Below are 19,405 nucleotides of genomic sequence, written 5' to 3' on the forward strand. Positions count from 1 at the left end.
TAAAGGGAGACACGTGGAGTTGGCGAGCTCAAGGAGGATCCCATGTCAATAGGTGGGACCAGGCGAGCCAACAGGTGAGTGACCACCACCCAGCGCAGACCTCCTGAGCATAAAATACTACAGCTGCTGCTTCACTGCCACCCTCTATATCTCAGGCACAATGTCCCTTGTGGCCCTCCGAGTGGATGCCTACAGCCTTAGCAAGCTGACGTGTTGCAAAGCCACCACCCAGACAAAGCCAAGATTTGGTGAAGGGAGGCAGTAGTTCACAGGTGTTGGTTATGCTGCTCTGACTTCTCATCTGTATGTTTGAAATAATTTATAATTAAAAAAAAATGTAAGGTGTGCACCCATTTACATTCATTGTAGCACCCCTTAGGAAAAAAAATGTCAAAATCTACTCACTACCAAAAAAAGGTGACTTTTTGAAAACAGTTAAAACGTTGAGTAAATGATAGTCTTTCCGGTGAATAAATTAACAGGCCAGGTGGAAACTGCCCTGGTGATTCCAATTTCATCTGTCGTCTTAAGTGTCTGCAATGTGACACCTCACTTTAACGGTAGCAGAAGAGATCGCAGATAACTTTTTGCTTGATATTAAATTCCTAAAGAATCATTATACAACATTAAGCTGCAGTCATTGCACAGAATTAACTACGTCGCTTGTAAACCTGAACAAATGGACAAGCATTTCATGTCTTCACTGTTTTGCTACACTTTTTTTTTTTTTGAGCTGGAAAGGACTACTTTGAAGACTCTCATATTTACAAATCTTATAAACATTTCATAATGTGCAGATGTTGCTGTCAAGTTGATTCCAACTCAAAGTAACCCTAAAGGACAGAGTAGAACTGCCCCATAAGATTTCCAAGACTGTAATCTTTACGGAAGCGGACTGCCCATAAACTTTATGGAAGCAGACTGCCACATCTTTCTCCCACAGAGCAACTGGTAGGTGCAATTCGCCAACCTTTTGGTTAGCAACTGAGCACTTTAGTCACTGAGCCACCAGGGCTTCTAATGTGCAGATGCTGAAGCAAAATAGTAGACATATTTGAAGTAGTCTAATAATTTTTATTAGTCTCAACAATTAAGCATACTTGCAAAGCTAGCTTTAAAATCACATTTCATTAAATTATAAACTACCATGCCAAACTACCCACCACCCAGCTGTCAGTTTGTCATATTGTGGTCGCTTGCGTGTTGCTATGATGCTGGAAGCTATGCTACCGGTATTTTGAAAACTTGGTTAATAGGTTCCAGAGGCGCTTCTAGACTAAGACCTACTGGGAAGAAAGGCCTGGCTATCTACTTCCAAAAATTAGCCCATGAAAGTGCTACGGATCACAATAGAATATTGTTCAGTACAGTGCTGGAAGACGAGCCCCCTAGGCTGGAAGGCACTCAAAACACACAGTGGCCGCAACAGTGGACTTGAGCACACTGATGATAGTGAAGACGGCACAGGGCCAGGCAACATTTCCGTCTCTTATACACAGGGTTGCCACCATGAGTCAGAGCCAACTCGATGGCAAAAAACAACATGCCAAACTGTAAGGTGAAATTATAATTAAGAAAAATAGTCTACATAGAGCCGCGGTTACAGCCTTAGTTTATAAGCAATAAGAAAAATAAGAGGGGCCTAGTTCCCCAGCCCTACAATCACTGATGAAATCTAGGCCCTTGTTTCAAAGTCAGGAATATGCATCATTCCGCTGCTGAAAGCATGTTCTCTTGAGGTGGGTCGGTGGTCATCTGCAAAGTAGGCAAAAATAGAGAAGAGAATCATGAAAATAAAGTTGTTTCTATGCGTATTAATCCATTTCCTGGATTGTTATGATTTTTTAAAGAGCTTTTCCAGTTTTGGAAACCCTGGCGGTATAGTGGTTAAGAGCTATGGCTGCTAACCAAAAGTTCAACAGTTCGAATCTACCAGGTGCTCCTTGAAAAGTCTATGGGGCAGTTCCACTCTGTCCTATGGGGTCGCTGTGAGTCGGAATTGACTTGACAGCATTGGGTTTAGTTTGGTATTTTTGGTTGGTGCAAATGATTTGCATTTGACTGTGAATAGAAAGGTTGGTGGTTCAAATCCACACAGCAGCCCTGCAGAAGAAAGGCCTGGTGATCTGCTTTCAAAAAGGTTGCAGCCTATGTGGGGACCACAGTCTCGGGGAACATCTAGCTCAATTGGCATAGCATAGTTTATAAAGAAAACGTTCTACATCCTACTTTGGTGAGTAGCATCTGGGGTCTTAAAAGCTTGCGAGTGGCTATCTAAGATACTTCACTGGTGTCACCCTGTCTGGAGCAAGAAAGAATGAAGAAAACCAAAGACACAAGGGGAAGATTTGTTGGAAGGTCTAATGGACCACAATTACCACAGCCTCCACCAGATTGAGTCCAGCACAACTAGATGGTACCTGGCTACCACCACCAACAGCTCTGACAGGGATCACAATAGAGGGTCCAGACAGAGCTGGGAGAAAATGTAGAACAAAATTCTAACCCCCCAAAAGAGACCAGACTTACTGGTCTGACAGAGACTGGAGAAACTCCAAGAGTATGGCCCCCAGACTCCCTCTTAACTTAGTACTGAAGTCATTCCTGAAGTTCACCCTTCAGCCAGAGATTAGACAGGCCCTTAGAACAAAATGAGGCTAAATGGGCACACGAGCCCAGGGCCAAGAATGAGAAAGCAGGAGGGGACAGGAAAGCTGGTAACAGGGAACACAAGGTTGAGAAGGGGAGAGTATTGACACATCGTGGGATTGGCAACCAAAGTCACAAAACGATATGTGTATTAATTGTTTAACGAGAAGCTAGTTTTCTCTGTAAACCTTCATCTAAGGTACAATTAAAAAAAAAAAAGTTACAACCAAAAACACCCTGTGGAGCAGTTCTACTCTGCCACGAGTTAGAATTGACAACAACAGGTTTGGTTTTGGTTTTATGTTACATTTTAAATTTTCCTCCATATATAAAAATAGAAACAAGTCAAGAAATGAGAACAATTTTCAGGAACAGAGGAGTATGCAGGGCTTTTATTAATTTGAGTGTCAGACACATTGTTTGCATGAGAGTTGTTAAAATCAATTTATTGCTGTTTTGGCTTAGGGATAATGGGTTAATTCTACATCTATGTTCTTCATTTTCTCTAGTTACTCTGCTCCACTTTTAAAAAAGACTCAGTCCTTGGAAGGGCTGACTCATTAGGGGGAGAGTAAGTGGGAGTATGGAGTGAGGTGTATATAAGCTTATATGTGACAGACTGACTTGATTTGTAAACTAAACGTTCACTAAAGTTCAATAAAAATTATTAAAAAAAAAAAAAAGACTCAGTCTTATCTTATTGTTCTGTAATCCTACCGGCTGGCGATAACTACTGTGAAACTCTTGCTAGCTATCCTTTTGGTCTTCTTCTGTGAGATACATATTGAATAGAACTTTTTCTTAAAAAAATGAATTGTTTTATATGAACTTTGGCATCCTGGGTGGTGCAAATGGTTAACTTGCTGGCTGCTAACCGAAAGGCTGGAGGTTTGAATGCACCCAAGGCACCTCAGAAGAGAGGCCTGACATAGTACCTAAAGACAATGTTCTGCATCCTACTTTGGTGAGTAGTGTCTAGGGTCTTAAAGGCTTGTGACCAGCCATCTAAGATACAACTATTGGTCTCTTCCTGTCTAGAGTAAAGGAAAATGAAGAAAACCAAAGGCTCAAGGGAGCAAATAGTCCAAAAGGCTAATGGAGCACATGAACCACAGCCTACGTAATCCCTAAACCAGAAGAACTAGATGGTGCCCAGCTACCACTACCAACTGCTTTGACTGGATCACAACAGAGGGTCCTGGACAGAGCAGGAGAAAATTGTAGAGCAAAAACCAAATTCACAAAAAAGACTAGGCTTGCTGGTCTGACAGAGACTGGAGGAAGCCTTGAGGCTATGGCCCTTCTACCTGGAAATGAAGTCATTCCTAGAGTCCCTCTCCCAGCCAAACAATAGACAAACACATAAAATAAACAATAACACCCAAGAGGAACATACTCCTTAGAACATGGCAACTGGCTTGGTTTTGTTTGTATGAACTTTATATAATGACTAAACTCAGGTAATTTTTGAAAATATTTTTTTGGTTTCCCACTAGAGGTACCACCAAAGATTTGGAAATGCTAATATTTCTATAAAATCCGAACTTAGGAAAATGGCAAAAAAAAAAAAAAAACCTCAAAAGTTCTAATTAACAAATATGCACAAATGCCCCCAGAGTTGTTGTGACCTCCACTCAGAGTTGGAATGACCTCCCCTCCCCAGGAGCACACCCTATAAAACAAAATCCAAACAACATAATAAAACAAAATCCAAACAACATAATCAAACAAAATCCAGACAGCATAATTAAAAACTGGTATGCATTTTTTTTTTATGCATTACAATGGAATATTATTTGCCTGTAAAAAGGAGTAAAGCATTGATACATGCTACAACATACATGAACCTTGAAAACATGATGCCACGTGAAAGACCAAAACAATCCTGTTGCTGTGAGTTGATTCCAACTCCTAGCGACCCTATAGGACAGAGTAGCTGGGGAGGGCTGCTAGTTGCCGCCTTGGGGCAGCCTTGTGTATAACAGACTGAGACTCTGCCCGATCCTGCGCCACCTAGTGGAATGAAAACGAAAGTAGCGGAAGATTCCCAGCACCTGTCGCTTAGTGGAATGAAAACCAAAGTAGGGGAAGATTCCCAGCACCTGTCGGGGGTAGGAAGGCCAGAGGCAAAATGCAGATTGTTTTAAGCATTCAAACCCGTTGCCCTCCAGTAGATTCTGACTCGCAGCGACCCCATAGGACAGAGTAAAACTGTCCCATAGGGTTCCTAAGGAGTGGCTGGTGGATTCGAACTCCCAACCTTTTTGGTTAGAAGCTGACCTTTTCTTTGTGGTTAGCAGCAGTACCTCTTAACCACTGTGCCACCAGGGCTCCGTCAAGGCTCTTAGGTCATCCATCAGTAAAAGGAACCCTGGTGTTGCAGTGGTTAAGTGCTCGGCTACTAACCAAAAGGTCAGCAGTTGGAATCCACCCAGAAGCTCCTTGGGAGAAAAGACCTGGAGATCTGCTCCCATAAAGATTACAGCCTAGGAAACTCTATGGGGCAGTTACACTCTGTCACATAGGGTCTCTATGAGTTGGAATCAACTCCAGAGCACCCAACAACAGCAACGACAGGTCCTTAGTATGGAGCAGGAAGGCGCTCTTGCTGCCTTCACAAATGCATCTAGGAGACATTTGCACACCAGGGGCAGCTAGTGGTGGTGGGAGGAATTAGCCTGATGCGTGCCAGAATGGGGGATGAAAAGGTAGAGAATGGGGGTGCAGGCGTGTGCAGGGAGAAGTGACACTAGAGACTGCCACAAAAACAGTTTCATTCTTTGACCCTCCCCAAAGAGTTCTTCATTTTAAAGCTGTACTCAACTGTGAATCATTTGAAAACTATGGTTTTTGTTGACCCAAATACCATCTCTACTATTACTTAATAATCTTTTTTGAGTGGATGTACTTTCAAAAACCCGATATTCTCTTTCGCCTCATTCTAAGCAATAATATTGAAATCACATATTTGTATTACTTTTCTTTTCTCTAATGCATATTAAAAAAAAATACATGATTCTTAAAAATGTTGACCCATAGGAGAAACTGTGCAAGAAGCAGAAGGGGCTTTTGGGAACTGTCTGTTACTTCCTTACACTTTCTCTATAAACCTAAAACTGCTCTAAAAAATAAAGCGTATTAAAAAAGAATGTCTATCCCTGTCCCCTTAAAGTCACCTTGAACCCTTCTTGTATTACGTTCCTATGTTCCCCATAAAACTGGAGCCCTCGTCGCACAGCAGTTGAAAGCTCAGCTGCTAACAAAAAGATCGGCAGTTCGAATATACCAGCCGCTCCTTGAAAGCCATGTGGGGCAGTTCTACTCTGTCCTATAGAGTCTCTATGAGTTGAAACTGTCTCAATAGGTTTTTGTTTGCTTTTTTTTTTTTCTTTTTTAACTTTGAAAACTGCTTTAACATGAGCCTGTTAAAAAGCAGGGTTTCACAGAGAAGGAGATAGACTACAGGACTCATTGCTGCCATGAGCTACTGCCTCCTCTATCTTGAGACCAGAAGAACTGGATGGTGCCTGGCTACCATTATCAAACATTTTGCTCACAGCCACAAGAGATGGCTCCTGATCAAAAGGGAGAGAAATGTGAAATGGAATTTCAGATTTTTAAAGATTCCAGACTTACTGGATCCACTGAGACTGGAGGAACCCACAAAACTATTGCTCTAAGATATTCTTTAAACCTTTAACCAAAACTGGAAGTGCTCACTCATCTATGCTAAGAAATTTGGAAGACAGCTACCTGGCCCACTAACTGGAGAGATCCGTATGTATGCTTACTCCCAAGAAAGGTGATCCAACCAAATGTGTAAATTATCGAACAATATCATTGTTACATGCAAGTAAAATTTTGCTGAAGATACATTCAAAAGTGGCTGCAGCAGTATATCAACAGGGAACTGCCAGAAATTCAAACCAGATTCAGAAGAGGACATGGAACAAGGGGTATCATTGCTGATGTTAGATGAATCCTGGTCGAAAACAGAGAATACCAGGAAGATGTTTACCTGTGTTTTGTTGACTATGCAAAGGCATTTGGCTGTGTGGATCATAATAAGCTATGGATAACATTGTGAAGAATGGGAATTCCGTAACACTTAATTGTGCTCATGAGGAACCTTTACATAGATCAAGAGGCAGTCATTCAAACAGAGCAAGGGAATACTCTGTGGTTTAAAATCAGGAAAGGTGTGCATCAGGGTTGTATCCTTCCACCGTACCTATGACTCGATGGCACTGGGTTTGGTTTTTTTTTGTATCCAATCTGTATGCTGAGCAAATAATCCGAGAACCTGAACTATATGAAGAAGAATGGGGCATCAGAATTGGAGGAAGACATTAAAAACCTGCATTATGCAGGTGATACAACCTTGACTGCTGAAACTGAAGAGGACTTGAAACACTTGCTGATGAAGATCAAAGACCACAGCCTTTAGTATGGATTACACCTCAACATAAAGAAAACAAAATTCCTCACAACTGGACTAATAAGCAACATCATGATAAACAGAGAAAAGATTGAAGTTGTCAAGGATTTCATTTTACTTGGATCCACAATCAACACCCAAGGAAGCAGCAGCCATGAAATTAAAAGACACATTGCATTGGGCAAGTCTGCTGCAAAAGACCTCTTTAAAGATGTCACCTTGAAGACTGCGGCGTGACTGACCCAAGCCAAGGTGTTTTCAGTTGCCTCATATGTATGTGGAAACTGGACAATGAATAAGGAAGACCAAGGAAGAATTGATGCCTTTGAATTGTGATGTTGACTATACATGGACTGCCAGAAGAAGGAGCAAATCTGTCTTGGAAGAAGTACAACCAGAATGCAAGAATGGCAAGAGTACATCTCACATACCTTGGACGCGTTATCAGGAGGGATCAGTCCCTGGAGAAGGACATCATTCTTGGTGAAGTAGAAGGTCAGCGAAAAATAGGAAGGCCTTCAACAAGATGGATTGACACAGTGGCTGCAACAATGGGCTCAAGCATTACAACGATTGTGAGGATGGTACAGGACAGCGCAGTGTTTCGTTCTGTTGTACATAGGGTCGCTATGTCAGAACTGACTCGAAGGCACCTAACAACAACAACAACATCCCCTGAAGTCATCTTGAGACTAAACAAGAGTTTAGCTCAATTACTAAAGAACATATGCTTTGAGAATTCTGCTCTCTTGAAAGATTATATATGTGAAACCAAATTGACAACAGTAAACCTACAGTGTATAAGAGAAGACCAGGAGAGAATGAGTCTAAGTTAAAGGTGGGGAAACAATTTGGTAGAAGTAGTGAGATTGTTGACACAAAATGAAGAATGTAACCAATGTGACCGAACTGTACGTGGTGAAATTGTTGAATAGGTGTGTGTTTTGCTCTGTGTATTTTCACCAAAAATAAAATAAATCTTTTAAAAAACAGGGATTCAAAAGTCACTAAGGTATTTAGTGTGGGGAAAGCAAGATGAAAGAGCCCAGGACTTTGTAAGTTTGGGGTTCAGGTGAGAAGTGTAAGACTTTGAACCAGCTTCCAGGAAAATGCCTCAATGACTTCTAAGCGTCCTCAACTCTCAAGGTCAACCAGAGAACATCTTTAGCCTGCCACCTGGAAGCCAGCCTAATGAGAATTTCCTGGCTGGAGGTTTCCCAGCCCTAGTGAAAACCCCGTAACAGGACCCCTGAGGTTAGCCTCAAATGTTAGGGCAATGCTAGGTGTATCTAAGGGGTATCAGGTGAGTGCCAGGAAAGTAGTGGGTGAGGTGACAGGACATTGGGTGAGAGCAGATGAGTCTCTAATAGCTTGTTTTTCTAAAGAAGAAGAAGAAAAAGCTTGAAAATGGGTCTGTTTACAGTAAACCAGCATAGTAATGGAGTCTATATGTGGTGCAAATGGTTAATAAGCTCAGGTCCACCCCGAGGCACCTCAAAAGAAAGGCCTATTGATTTGTTTCTGAAAAATCAGCCATTGAAAAGCCCTGGTTCTTCTCTGACACACATGGGGTCTCCATGAGTCGGAGTCCACGGCAACTGGTTTAGTCTAGCGATGCTCCTTTGCTTTATAGCCCATATAGCCACCACCCATCTGTCATTTTGTCATACTGCAGTGTCTTGTATGTTGCTGTGATGCTGGAAATTATGCCATTGGTACTTCAAATACCAGCAGGGTCACCCATGGTGGACAGATTTCAGTACAGCTTCCAGACTAAGACTAGGAAGGAAGACCTGATCTGCTTCCAAAAATTAGCCAATGAAAACGTCATGGATCACAACAGATTGTCTGGTATGGTGCTGGAAGAAGAGCCCCCTCGTTTAGAAGGCACTCAAAACATACAGTGGCCACAAAAATGGACTGAAACATACCAGGGATTATGAAGATGGAGCAAAACTGGACAACGCTGCATTCAGATATTCATAAGGGCGCCATGAGTTGGAGCTGGGTCAACAGCAACAACACAGGCTTGAACTTAATTCTGCCTTACACCGTTTGCTTTTACTGAAATCTCTCTCATGACAATCTAACATCCAGTAGCAGATTTTACGCTGGCCAAAATCTCTTCATGTTAATTTCAGAGGCAGATGATTTGCTGAGAAAATTTTAGGGTGACAATGCCATTTAATTTGTAACCTTTTTTTAAAAAAAACCTGGTCACCCTGTTCACTGATGCCCAACACCAGCGTGGCTTGCTCAGCGCTTGGTAGGACCAGACTTCTTTCGACAAGCCCTTGGTTTTCAAATTGCTTTCATCCCTGAACCTTGCTGAGAAAAAACACACCCACACAGCCATGGATGATGAGAAACGTGTCTTTATTGGATGGTTTTTAAAAGGCATTGTCTACTGAGGGCCTTACAGAAGTCATCAGGGCATACCCACCACCAAAATAGTCTCCAACGCTGTCAGTACCTCACACAAACAACGAACCAATTGCAGAAGCTTGTCAGGGGACATTAATAAATAGATTACGGGTAGCGTGCGGGGGGCTTGGGGATGGTTTCTGTTCTTGGGGCTTTGGAGGTCTTCCAGCTGTCTGTCTGTCCCTTTCTCTCTTTTCTCTGTCTATGGCCATAGACTGGGGCCTTTAAGAATGCACCATTTCCTGGAATTCTAGAACAGAAGAGGTGAAAACACTCAGTGAAGAAGGCTCAGTGCTTTAAAGACCTGTTGTGGCCAACCAGTGATAAGGAAGAGGAAAGGAGATGAAGCTACTTGCCAGATGATAGGCACGGCGCCCTCAGAGAGCACAAAAGGAAGAAGTGGGTGCCGCTGACAGTAGATCAAGGTGATCAAAGTGTCCCATCTTTCTGCACTAGCTGTCTTCAGCTTTACAGTAAAGCCCCTTGGGCGAGAATTGTCCACCTGCCTACTTGTTTCTGATCATGAATGACTTCATTATAATTGCCTAGCACCATCTGTGAACGTTTACCTTTTTGTCTGGTTAATTTTAAAACAGAGATGGGAGGTTTTCTTTTCCTTTTCTGTAGCTGTGTGTTGCATTTTCAGGAAACATTTAATAGGCTGAGACTTTGAACAGACTTGTCTCATTTTTAAGAACAATATTGAACCCTAACCCTATCTCCAAAAGTTTATACAGCAAAACCTGTGAAAGTCAGAGCCTGTGTGAGGCAGGAAACCTGACAGAAAAGGAGGACTCAAATACAGTGAAACCTGTGAGAGCTGGAACTCAATGGGACTGCCTTGTGTTTCTGGGTCTCTCAAGTTTTCCACCTTTGACAGGGTGCAGTCTTACCACTTTATTAGTGGAAAATATTTGAGTTTTCGTTCTCTGACAGATTCCAGACTTACACAGGTTCCAGCTTTCACAGGTTTTACTGTACTAATCTTGTGTGAATGCTAAAGACGGAAATGGAACATTAGAGATTGGCTTTATATTTATTGGTAAACTTCGCCTTTTTGGAAGTCTTTCGTGGTTATGCGTAAATCAATCTCCATTACCTAAAAGATTTCTCTGAGTTCTACCTACAGAAGCTGCATTAACTCCTGCCTAGTAAGTTATAGTGGCATAATTTTGAATAGGTTTTTAAAATAAGCTTTTAAAGTAGCAGTTTTTAATTTCAAATTAGCACTGCCAGAAGGACCACACATAAGCTCTCCTGAGCTGGCATGCACAAAGTAGCTAGAAAACACGTCAGCAACTTGACGAAAGCAAGTGAAAATAATCCTACAGCCGTGCGATTGTGTTAAAATTTGAATACAGAGCTCTGCACACAGGAGACTCCACACGTGGTGGCTGAATTATTTGCTCTCTGTCTGATATTGTCCACTCAGTGGGCTAATATCCAATAAAAATTATTTGTTTAAGCCCTTGAAAGCTAAGAGGCCTTCCTACTCCGGTCCTTAGAGTCTTTGGTAGGACATACACTTGGGAAAGCTAATCCTTCTCTCATTCAGACGGGCTCAATTCCCAGTGGTGGTAATTCCTGGCATTATTTGCTAGGGCCCTCAGGGTGTCTTGCAAGTAACTGGCCAGAGGATCAGCTAGTTCCTTAGTCAGGTGAGGGGCATTTTCAATTCACAGACTATAACCAGAAAAACTAGCTTCTGTGAGACATCCCCAGGCATCATGCCACAGTCTTTACGTGCATCACCTTTGTCCCATTTTACAGATGAGAAGACTGAGGCTCAGCACGGTTAAGAACGGGGATTTTAATCCCCATCTGTCTGATTTCACAGCCCAAGCCCCGTGGACACTCCCTGACCAGCCGTGCTTTGTGCTACGTACAGGTGTGAGCATACCTTCAGCCCCAATTTTGCCGTCTCCATCATTATCTGCCGCAGCCATTAAGGACTTGGTTTCTGACTCAGTCAGCTCTCTAGCACCACTCTCAAACTTCTGGAGGAAAAACCTACAGGATGACAAAGATTGAGGGGGATTTTCTGAAAAACTATCCGTTTCTGTGTGTACTCTTTCTTTTTTTTGAGTAGACCATCTGTTTGCAATAATCATTCATGGTCTTAGCAAGCAAAAGTTAGCAAGCAGAGGTAGAAACTTTCATTGTAGGAAACAATGATGGGCATTTTGTTTTTAAGAGTTGTTCGCTTGCTTTTGATAAGTCCATTGGCCAATGAAAACCCCTCAAACGGAGGGTTCCGGGTTAGTGCTTTAGGTGGGTAGACGTGTGGCCAACGGACTCACGTTCTTTGGTTTAATGAGGTTTTGCTGAGTGACCAGCATCAAGCCGGGCTGTTGAAGAAATTCTAAGAAAGCTGGCCTCTACTGCCCCCCACCCACACACCAGACTGGCTAAGGACCAGGCTCACTTAAGCTCTTCTTCATCCAGGTATCCACTCTGGTCATTGTCTATGAACCGGAAAACATCCTTCACCTGGCTGGCTGACATCTTGGAGAGGCCTGATGTCTGGAAGAATTTTTGGGGTTCAAAAGTATCTGGGTCTGAAGAATAGAGAATGAGTTATTCTGAAGCTCATTGGGTTGTAGTCTGTTTTTGGACCAAGATGCTGAAAACACAGGCTATTAAAAATACTTATCACAGAATCCCTGAGCTATCCATTGCCATCAAGTCAATTCCAACTCATAGTGACCCTATAGGACAGAGTAGGACTGCCCCACAGAATTTCCAAGGAACACCTGGCAGATTTGAACTGCCAGCCTTTTGGTTAGCAGCCATAGCTCTTAACCACAACACCACCAGGGTTTCCTTCCCTGAGCTACAGAAACGCTCTATTTCATTTTTTTTTTTTTTAAGGGACAAAGAAGAGCTGTCACTGGTCTAAGATTTTGAGTCAACTGAGACCAAATGGTTCTGTGACAGCATCCCCTGCCCCCGCTCCACTTGATTTGTCCATTTCTTGTTCTCCCTCCTCCAGGCCCATCTCCTGCCCACAGTGCATCCAAGATTCCAACATCATTGGTCTGACTGGTGGCCAAAAAACGCAATTACTGGATTCAACCAGGCAAAATGACATTCACTGATGTCTTTTGTCACTTTTAGTAAGGTTCTCTAGCCTTACAAAGGAGCCCTGGTGGCTGCTAACCAAAAGGTCGGCAGTCTGCTTCAGTAAAGATTACAGCTTTGGAAACCTTGGGGGACAGTTCTCCTCTGTCCCATAGGGTTGCTATGAGTCAGAATTGACTCGATGGCAACGATTACAGAAATGTAATCACATTGGTCTCGTGTCCTCATAATATTAGTCATCTAGTTAATAACAGTGTTATTCTCTAATTTTGTGGATTTTCAGCAAAGTTCACATTTTCATTTCTGTTGCTTCACCAAAGGTATGAACAGGTGAAGAGTCCACACCTGCCTCTCTGGCTCACGTCTCCCTTTACCTTGGCACTCCTGCAGGGCTGCTGCAATGTCGTCAGCGCTGAGAACGTCCGTGATGCTCATTGTCCACCTGTTCACCCAATAAATGGGATGGGGTCAATGGCAAGTGTGGGCGTCCACATCCAGGGGGACACACCCTCCTGGGGCCCACAGAAACCACTTACTTATTTGTCCAGAATTTTTAAAAAGCAGCATGTGCGGTGTTGTATTAAGTGATAGGATAGAATACACAAATTAAAAGCCAAATACAGAAAAGATCCCAGTACCCTCTCTTGAATACACTCCAAAGCAGAAATAAAAAATATAACCTAAATAACTATGCAATGGAGTTTTCTGATAAGAAAATCACCTTTATATCGTCAGTCACTTACACAGTCATCTACAAACCATTCAGAATTAAACCATGTGACAAATGCAATTACATTTTCATACACCAGCCAGACAAATGCAGCGTTGCAAATTCTACACGGGAAAGCGTACAGCTCGGGCTGCTTGCAGAACTTCTGGGGAAGAGATGCTACCTTCTATCTGTCCTGAAGGATGGGAATCCAGTGAATAAAAAGCCAAGCTACCAGAGATCAAAATCCTTCTGGGTGTCATCTCCATGGGAAAAGAGAAATCTGAGCACAGCACGTACAAACCTAGAGCGAATGCATGTAGGGAAGAAGAGCCTGGGGTCTGGGAGGCCCACCAGCTACTTACCTTTTTAGATTTTCCCCCAAGAAGAATCAGGAAAAAGAAGTAAAGAAGCAAAAAATAAATAAAAATTTTAAAAAACAGGTGGTTGTGCTGCGTTGCTGACCTACCTTATATAGGATTGGAAAAGCGATAGTAACAGCCTCTTAGATTTCCTTTTCAAGGATCAAGTGGACATAGCTCGAATGTCTTATCTTACTAACTAAACCTCTTTTTTTAATTCTATTTATATCTTGAGGGAATGTGGGTGGGAACAGCCAATTAAAAAAAAACTCAATAAACCTTAACTAAGGTTTCAATTCTGCAAATGAACGCTGGTGGCGAAGCGTGGGGAAGATACTAACGGCCCAGTAAAGAGACAGCAGTGGCTAAGATCAGCACATATGGGGGTGCTCCGTAAACTGCAAAGGGCCCCCAGGTGTTTGTGGCTGCCGCTTGAGCCAGGTCTGTCTGCAGCCTCTGAAACTGTGGACATGTGAGGCTGACCTCAATCCAGAAATGACATAGACTCCAAGTCTTTGTCACTAGGTGGATACACAGCACTTGTCGGGCAAAAGAAACGTGACCGTTGAGGTGATTTTCCTAGAAAGGTGTGACTTTGGCATTTCCTGGCTGTCTCTTGAATGCCACACACTAAAAAATGCAAAAGGAGGAAAGCGACCCACTATTCCCAACCCCAAAGCTGAAATTTGCAGGAAAAAACATTGTACGGCCAGGACTTGAGACCTCAAGTTTTTTAAAAGTACGAGCACAGATCCCATGTTGCAATCAGAAACACACAGTGGCTTACTCAAAAACCCGTTGCCACTGAGTCGATTTCGACTCATAGCGATCCTATAGGGCAGAGTAGAACTGCTCCATACGGTTTCCAAGGAGCGACTGGTGGATTCAAGAGGCTGACCTTGTAGATAGCAGCCGAGCTCTTAACCACTGAGCCACCAGGGTTCTGATCTTTTGGTTAGCAGCCGAATGCTTAATCTTTGTACCACCAGGGCTCCTACAGTGGCTTAGAAGTAGACAACGTAAGAGATCTAGAGAGGGACCTCGGGCTCTTCTCTGGGGAATACAATCTGAGTGGTCATCTTTTCAGTCCCCTTATATGCATGCCAAAGTGGGATAATGAAAAAAGAACACAGATGAAGAACTGATGCATCTGAACTGTGGTGTTGGCAAAGAATACTGAATATACCGTGGACGGTGCCAAACGAGCAAACAAATCAGTCTTAGAAGAAAAACAACCAGAATACTGCTTAGAAACGACGATGGCGAGACTTCACCTTGCTTACTTTGGACACGTCATCAGAAAAGACCAATTGCCAGAAAAGGGCATGATGTTTGGTCAAGGAAAAGGTCAGCAAAGACAAGGGAAACCCTCGATGGGATGGATTGACACAGCAGTGGAAACAATGGGCTCACAGGTGTCAAGGATCATGAAGATGACGCAGGGCGATGTTTTATTCTGTTACATATAAGGTCACTATGAGCTGGAACCGACTCGACAACAACTAAAACACCACCAGCCCGAGCCCAGCATTGTACTCTTCCTAGTCCATCAACAAAAAGGTTCTCTTTTGGAACACCTGCAACATTTCCTAAATCACTGAACCTCAAGCCGATGTCATTTCTGTCTTGTCAGGGTCACTCGCACTTGAGTCGATTCTGACTCCCGGCACCCCTGTGTGTGTCAGAGCAGAACCGTGCTCCACAGGCACTTGAGTCGATTCTGACCCCCGGCACCCCCGTGTGTGTCAGAGCAGAACCGTGCTCCACAGGCACTTGAGTCGATTCTGACTCCTGGCACCCCCGTGTGTGTCAGAGCAGAACCGTGCTCCACAGGCACTTGAGTTGATTCTGACCCCCGGCACCCCCGTGTGTGTCAGAGTAGAACTGTGCTCCACAGGCACTTGAGTCGATTCTGACTCCCGGCACCCCCGTGTGTGTCAGAGTAGAACTGTGCTCCACAGGCACTTGAGTCGATTCTGACTCCTGGCACCCCCGTGTGTGTCAGAGCAGAACTGTGCTCCACAGGCATTTTAACAGCTTGTTTTTCAGAATTAGATCGCCAGGCCTTTCTTCTGCAACTCAACACCTTGCACAGTGCCTGACCTCGAGTGAGTTGCTCGGTAATTATTTGACGAACAAATAAATCAATATAGCAAAAAGAACTTGAAAACACTATTCCAGACCAGCATCTACTTGCCTGGCCCTTAAAAAGCAGTTTCTGAAAATAAATTTCGAGAGTTCTGAATTAGGTTTCTGACATTAAGTTGCCATAGAAACTAGCCGAAGCCCTTTCTTTCCACGGGAGTGTTTACAATTCCTGCAGAAATAAAATCTGTCCGTTTTAAATGAAAATAGCACATGGATTAAACCCAGAGACTTTAGATTTTCATGATGTTTTCTGCGAGAAAATGAAGACAACACAGAGACCTAATAAGCGTGTCATCTCAAGCAACAAGGCACCTAGGTTAGCACTCTTGCACAAACCATTTGTGCCACTCAGGGACCTTAAATATTCAGGGACCTTAGTCTTCATTATTTTAGCTACTAATTCGTGGCTGCTCGGGTGAAAGACTTGGAAGCTGAAGACCTTAGTCAGAGGCCAGCTCTGTTCTTTACTTGAAGGAGCCCTGGTGGTACAGTGGTTAAGCACTCAGCTGCTAAATGAAAGGTCAGCAGTCCAAAACCACCAATGGTTCCACTGGAGAAAGATGTGGCAGTTTGATTCCATACAGATTTTACAGCCTTGGAAACCCTATGGGGCAGTCCTACTTTTTCCTATAGGGTTTCTTTGAATCCGAATCAACTTGACAACAATGGGTTTTTTTTTTTTTTTCTGTTCTTTGTTAATTGTAATTGTAATTTGTTCTTTGTTAATTGATGCTGGGCCTCAGTTTCCTCTTCTAGAAATAAAAACAAATCCATTGCCTGTCAAGTCAATTCTGACTCATGATGACCCCGCAGGACAGAGAGAACTGTCCCATAGGGTTTCCAAGGAGCAGCTGGTGGATTTGAACTCCTGACATTTTGGTTAGCAGCCAAACACTTAAGCACTGCACTGCCAGGGCCCCTCTGCACCGCCAGTGCCCCTCTGAGCCGCCAGGGCCCCTCTGCGCCACCAGAGCCCCTCTGTGCCACCAGGGCCTCTCTAGAAATTAAGAACAATACAAATGCCCGTTCTGTCAACTTTCCAGTGTTCTTTAGAGGATCAAGTGCAGTGCTCTGTAAACATCTGGAGAGGTTTCAGAGTCCCCTGTTGATTTCTCTCCCTATGCTGGGACTGCAAGAGGATTTTATCTCATGTATCTGTTCCAATCGATTGGTAGGGCCTTCCTGGTGTGTTGCGTTAAGAACAATTTAGGAGGCGGGGCCGAGATGGTGAAGTACTCATGCTTCCTGTGGTCCCTCTTACAAGGAAGACCTGAAAAACAAGTAAATCGATTATATATGACAATCTAGGAGTCCTGAACATCAAAGAAAAAGCTCAGGAGTTGGATTGAGCAGCAGGGGGAGGGAGAGACAGTTCAGAAGTAGCGAGGATTTGCCAGACCTGACCTGGCCAGCACCCTGTAGGCTGGATTGGCCAGCAAGCACGGGCTGAGACAAGCAGTAGTGCTCAGGACACATTTTCCACATCGGGAGAAACCAAGAGGCGGAGAGTCAGCATAAGCCTGTGGAACCAGGGGAAAGTGGTGCTAGATCTGTGAAAGTTAAGTGCCAGTGTCTAACCTACCGTGTGGGATCAGAAAAACCCTTTCCCTGCTGGGAAGTACCCCTCTCCCATTCTCCCGCCCCCTCCCCACTCTGCTCTGGTCCTGGGCGGGCTTCAGTGATTGATTGCTGCACCCCCTGGGCTGGAAGTGGGACCCGTTGTGTGTCCTGAGCCATTCTCCCAGCTTTGGAGAGGGAATGAATTAACAAATAACAGACAAGAAAAAATTATCTGCCAGCTCTCCTAAGCCGGGACCTCAGCGCAGGCACAGCCCCTTGGCCTAGAATAGGCATAAGGGGTCTACGAACTTTGAATGCCTTTCATCCCTGCCTAGACCTGTGTGGGCCCATTTCAAAAGTGTAGGCCCTCATTAGTATAGTACAACAGGGTATACACCTGAAGCCTATTTTCAAGTGCCACAGCTAAGAGGAAGTGGCAGAGTCCTGCCATTTGACACCACCCTGCCCATTAAGTAGGGCCCTTACCTACACACATCAGGGGCATGAGACTGGTGGCTCCACCTACTCCACCTAGCCACCCACAACAATGGTCCCAGCATAAGTGGCGCCTCCCAGTCCTTACAGCCAAGAGCATTGGGTACCCAAAATCTGGCTGCAAAACCCACCCACTTGTGAGCTCTAGAGAACAGGGACATGCCTTCCACCCAGGCACTCAGGGGCAGCTTTCTGCCGCCTATCTTGCTCAGCACATAACCCCCTACTGCAGCCGGACACCTGCACCTACTCCAATCACCCCTACTTAGCCCTGCCTGCCTAGGACTGTAGGTGAGAGCCTGCACCACATACTTGGTGACCGATGACCTGGACATCTGAGCTGAATCCATCCAAGAAAAGTAAATGGAATCCTGGGCTCAAGTATCTAGTAGCAGCTCTAACCACCTGGTGACAGGACATGAGAGCTTCAAAGACACCAATAATCAAAGTAACCTACACAACCAGCCTATTTGGGTATATTAAAACAAAACAAAACAAGAAGCTAGGACACAGTAAGCACATGTAAAATAAATATAATAACTCATTGATGGCTTGGAGACAACGGTCAATATCGAATCACATAAAGAGGCAGGCTATGATGGCTTCAGCAAGTGACCAAAACAAAGAATCAAAAACCTTCCAGAAGAAGAGAAGGTCTTAGAATTACTGGAGGTAGAATTCAAAAGATTAATATACAGAGCTCTTTAAGAGATCAGGAAGGAGATCGGGCAAAATGCAGACCGGGCCAAAGAACACACTGACAAAGCAACAGAGGAACTTAAGAAGGTTATACAAGGACATAATGACAAATTTAACAGGCTACAAGAATCCATAGAGAGACAGCAATATAGAAATTGAAAAGATTAACAATAAAATTTCAGAATTAGACAACTCAATGGAATGTCATAGGAGAACTGAAGGAACAGAAGTCAGAATTAGTGAGATTGAAGATAAAGCACTTGAACCAATTTATTTGAGGAAAAATCAGATAAAATAATTCAAAAAAATGAAGAAAGAGGAATAACCTAGGAGTTACCTACCAGAACAGGTGGGGATAACAGAAAATACAGATAGAATTGTTGAATATTTGCTGGCAGAATACTTCCCTGATATCGTGAAAGACACAAAGATATCTATCCAAGAAGCTCATTGTCTTAGTCATCTAGTGCTGCCATAACAGAAATACCACAAGTTGATGGCTTTAACAAAGAGAAATTTATTTCCTCACAGTAAAGTAGGCTAAAGTCCAAATTCAAGGCGTCAGCTCCACGGGAAGTCTTTCTCTCTCTGTCGGCTCTGGAAGAAGGTTCTTGTCCTCAATCTTTCCATGGTTGAGGAGCTTCTCAGGCACCGGGACCCTGGGTCCAAAAGATGTGCTCTGCTTCTGGTGCTGCTTACTTAGTGGTATGAAGTCCCTAACTCTCTCTTGCTTTACTTTCCTTTTATCTATAGAGATAAAAGATGGTGCAGGCCACACCCCAGGGAAACTCTCTTTACCTTGGATCAGGGAGGTGACCTGAGTAAAGCATTACTGAAAAA

General features: G+C 43.6%; 1 protein-coding gene across 2 annotated transcripts; it reads right to left on the bottom strand.

Annotated features, from left to right (window-relative positions):
- Positions 1 to 11,066: 11,066 nt before the first annotated feature.
- On the bottom strand, positions 11,067 to 13,900 carry OCM (oncomodulin). 2 transcript variants are annotated; one of them, XM_064294925.1, is made up of 4 exons: positions 13,771 to 13,900; positions 12,967 to 13,034; positions 11,937 to 12,069; positions 11,067 to 11,521 (listed from the first exon to the last, which is right to left on the bottom strand). In XM_064294925.1, exons 2-4 carry the CDS (start codon positions 13,025 to 13,027, stop codon positions 11,260 to 11,262), a joined length of 456 nt encoding a protein of 151 aa, XP_064150995.1. In that variant the 5' UTR covers positions 13,028 to 13,034; positions 13,771 to 13,900; the 3' UTR covers positions 11,067 to 11,259. The 2 variants fall into 2 exon arrangements, with proteins under 2 accessions (XP_064150995.1, XP_003416571.2); XM_003416523.4 differs by lacking the exon at positions 13,771 to 13,900 and having other exon boundaries at positions 12,967 to 13,140.
- Positions 13,901 to 19,405: the final 5,505 nt, after the last annotated feature.

Source organism: Loxodonta africana, chromosome 12, assembly GCF_030014295.1.
Source record: "Loxodonta africana isolate mLoxAfr1 chromosome 12, mLoxAfr1.hap2, whole genome shotgun sequence".
NCBI lineage: Eukaryota > Metazoa > Chordata > Mammalia > Proboscidea > Elephantidae > Loxodonta > Loxodonta africana.

Excerpts from the sequence above, each read along its gene's own strand:
- OCM (XM_064294925.1), bottom strand. The coding sequence starts at position 13,027 with ATGAGCATCACGGACGTTCTCAGCGCTGACGACATTGCAGCAGCCCTG. Across the intron at positions 12,070-12,966 it reads AGCCCTGCAGGAGTGCCAAG|ACCCAGATACTTTTGAACCC; the intron begins GTAAAGGGAGAC and ends TCTATTCTTCAG. Across the intron at positions 11,522-11,936 it reads CTGGATGAAGAAGAGCTTAA|GTTTTTCCTCCAGAAGTTTG; the intron begins GTGAGCCTGGTC and ends GTCATCCTGTAG.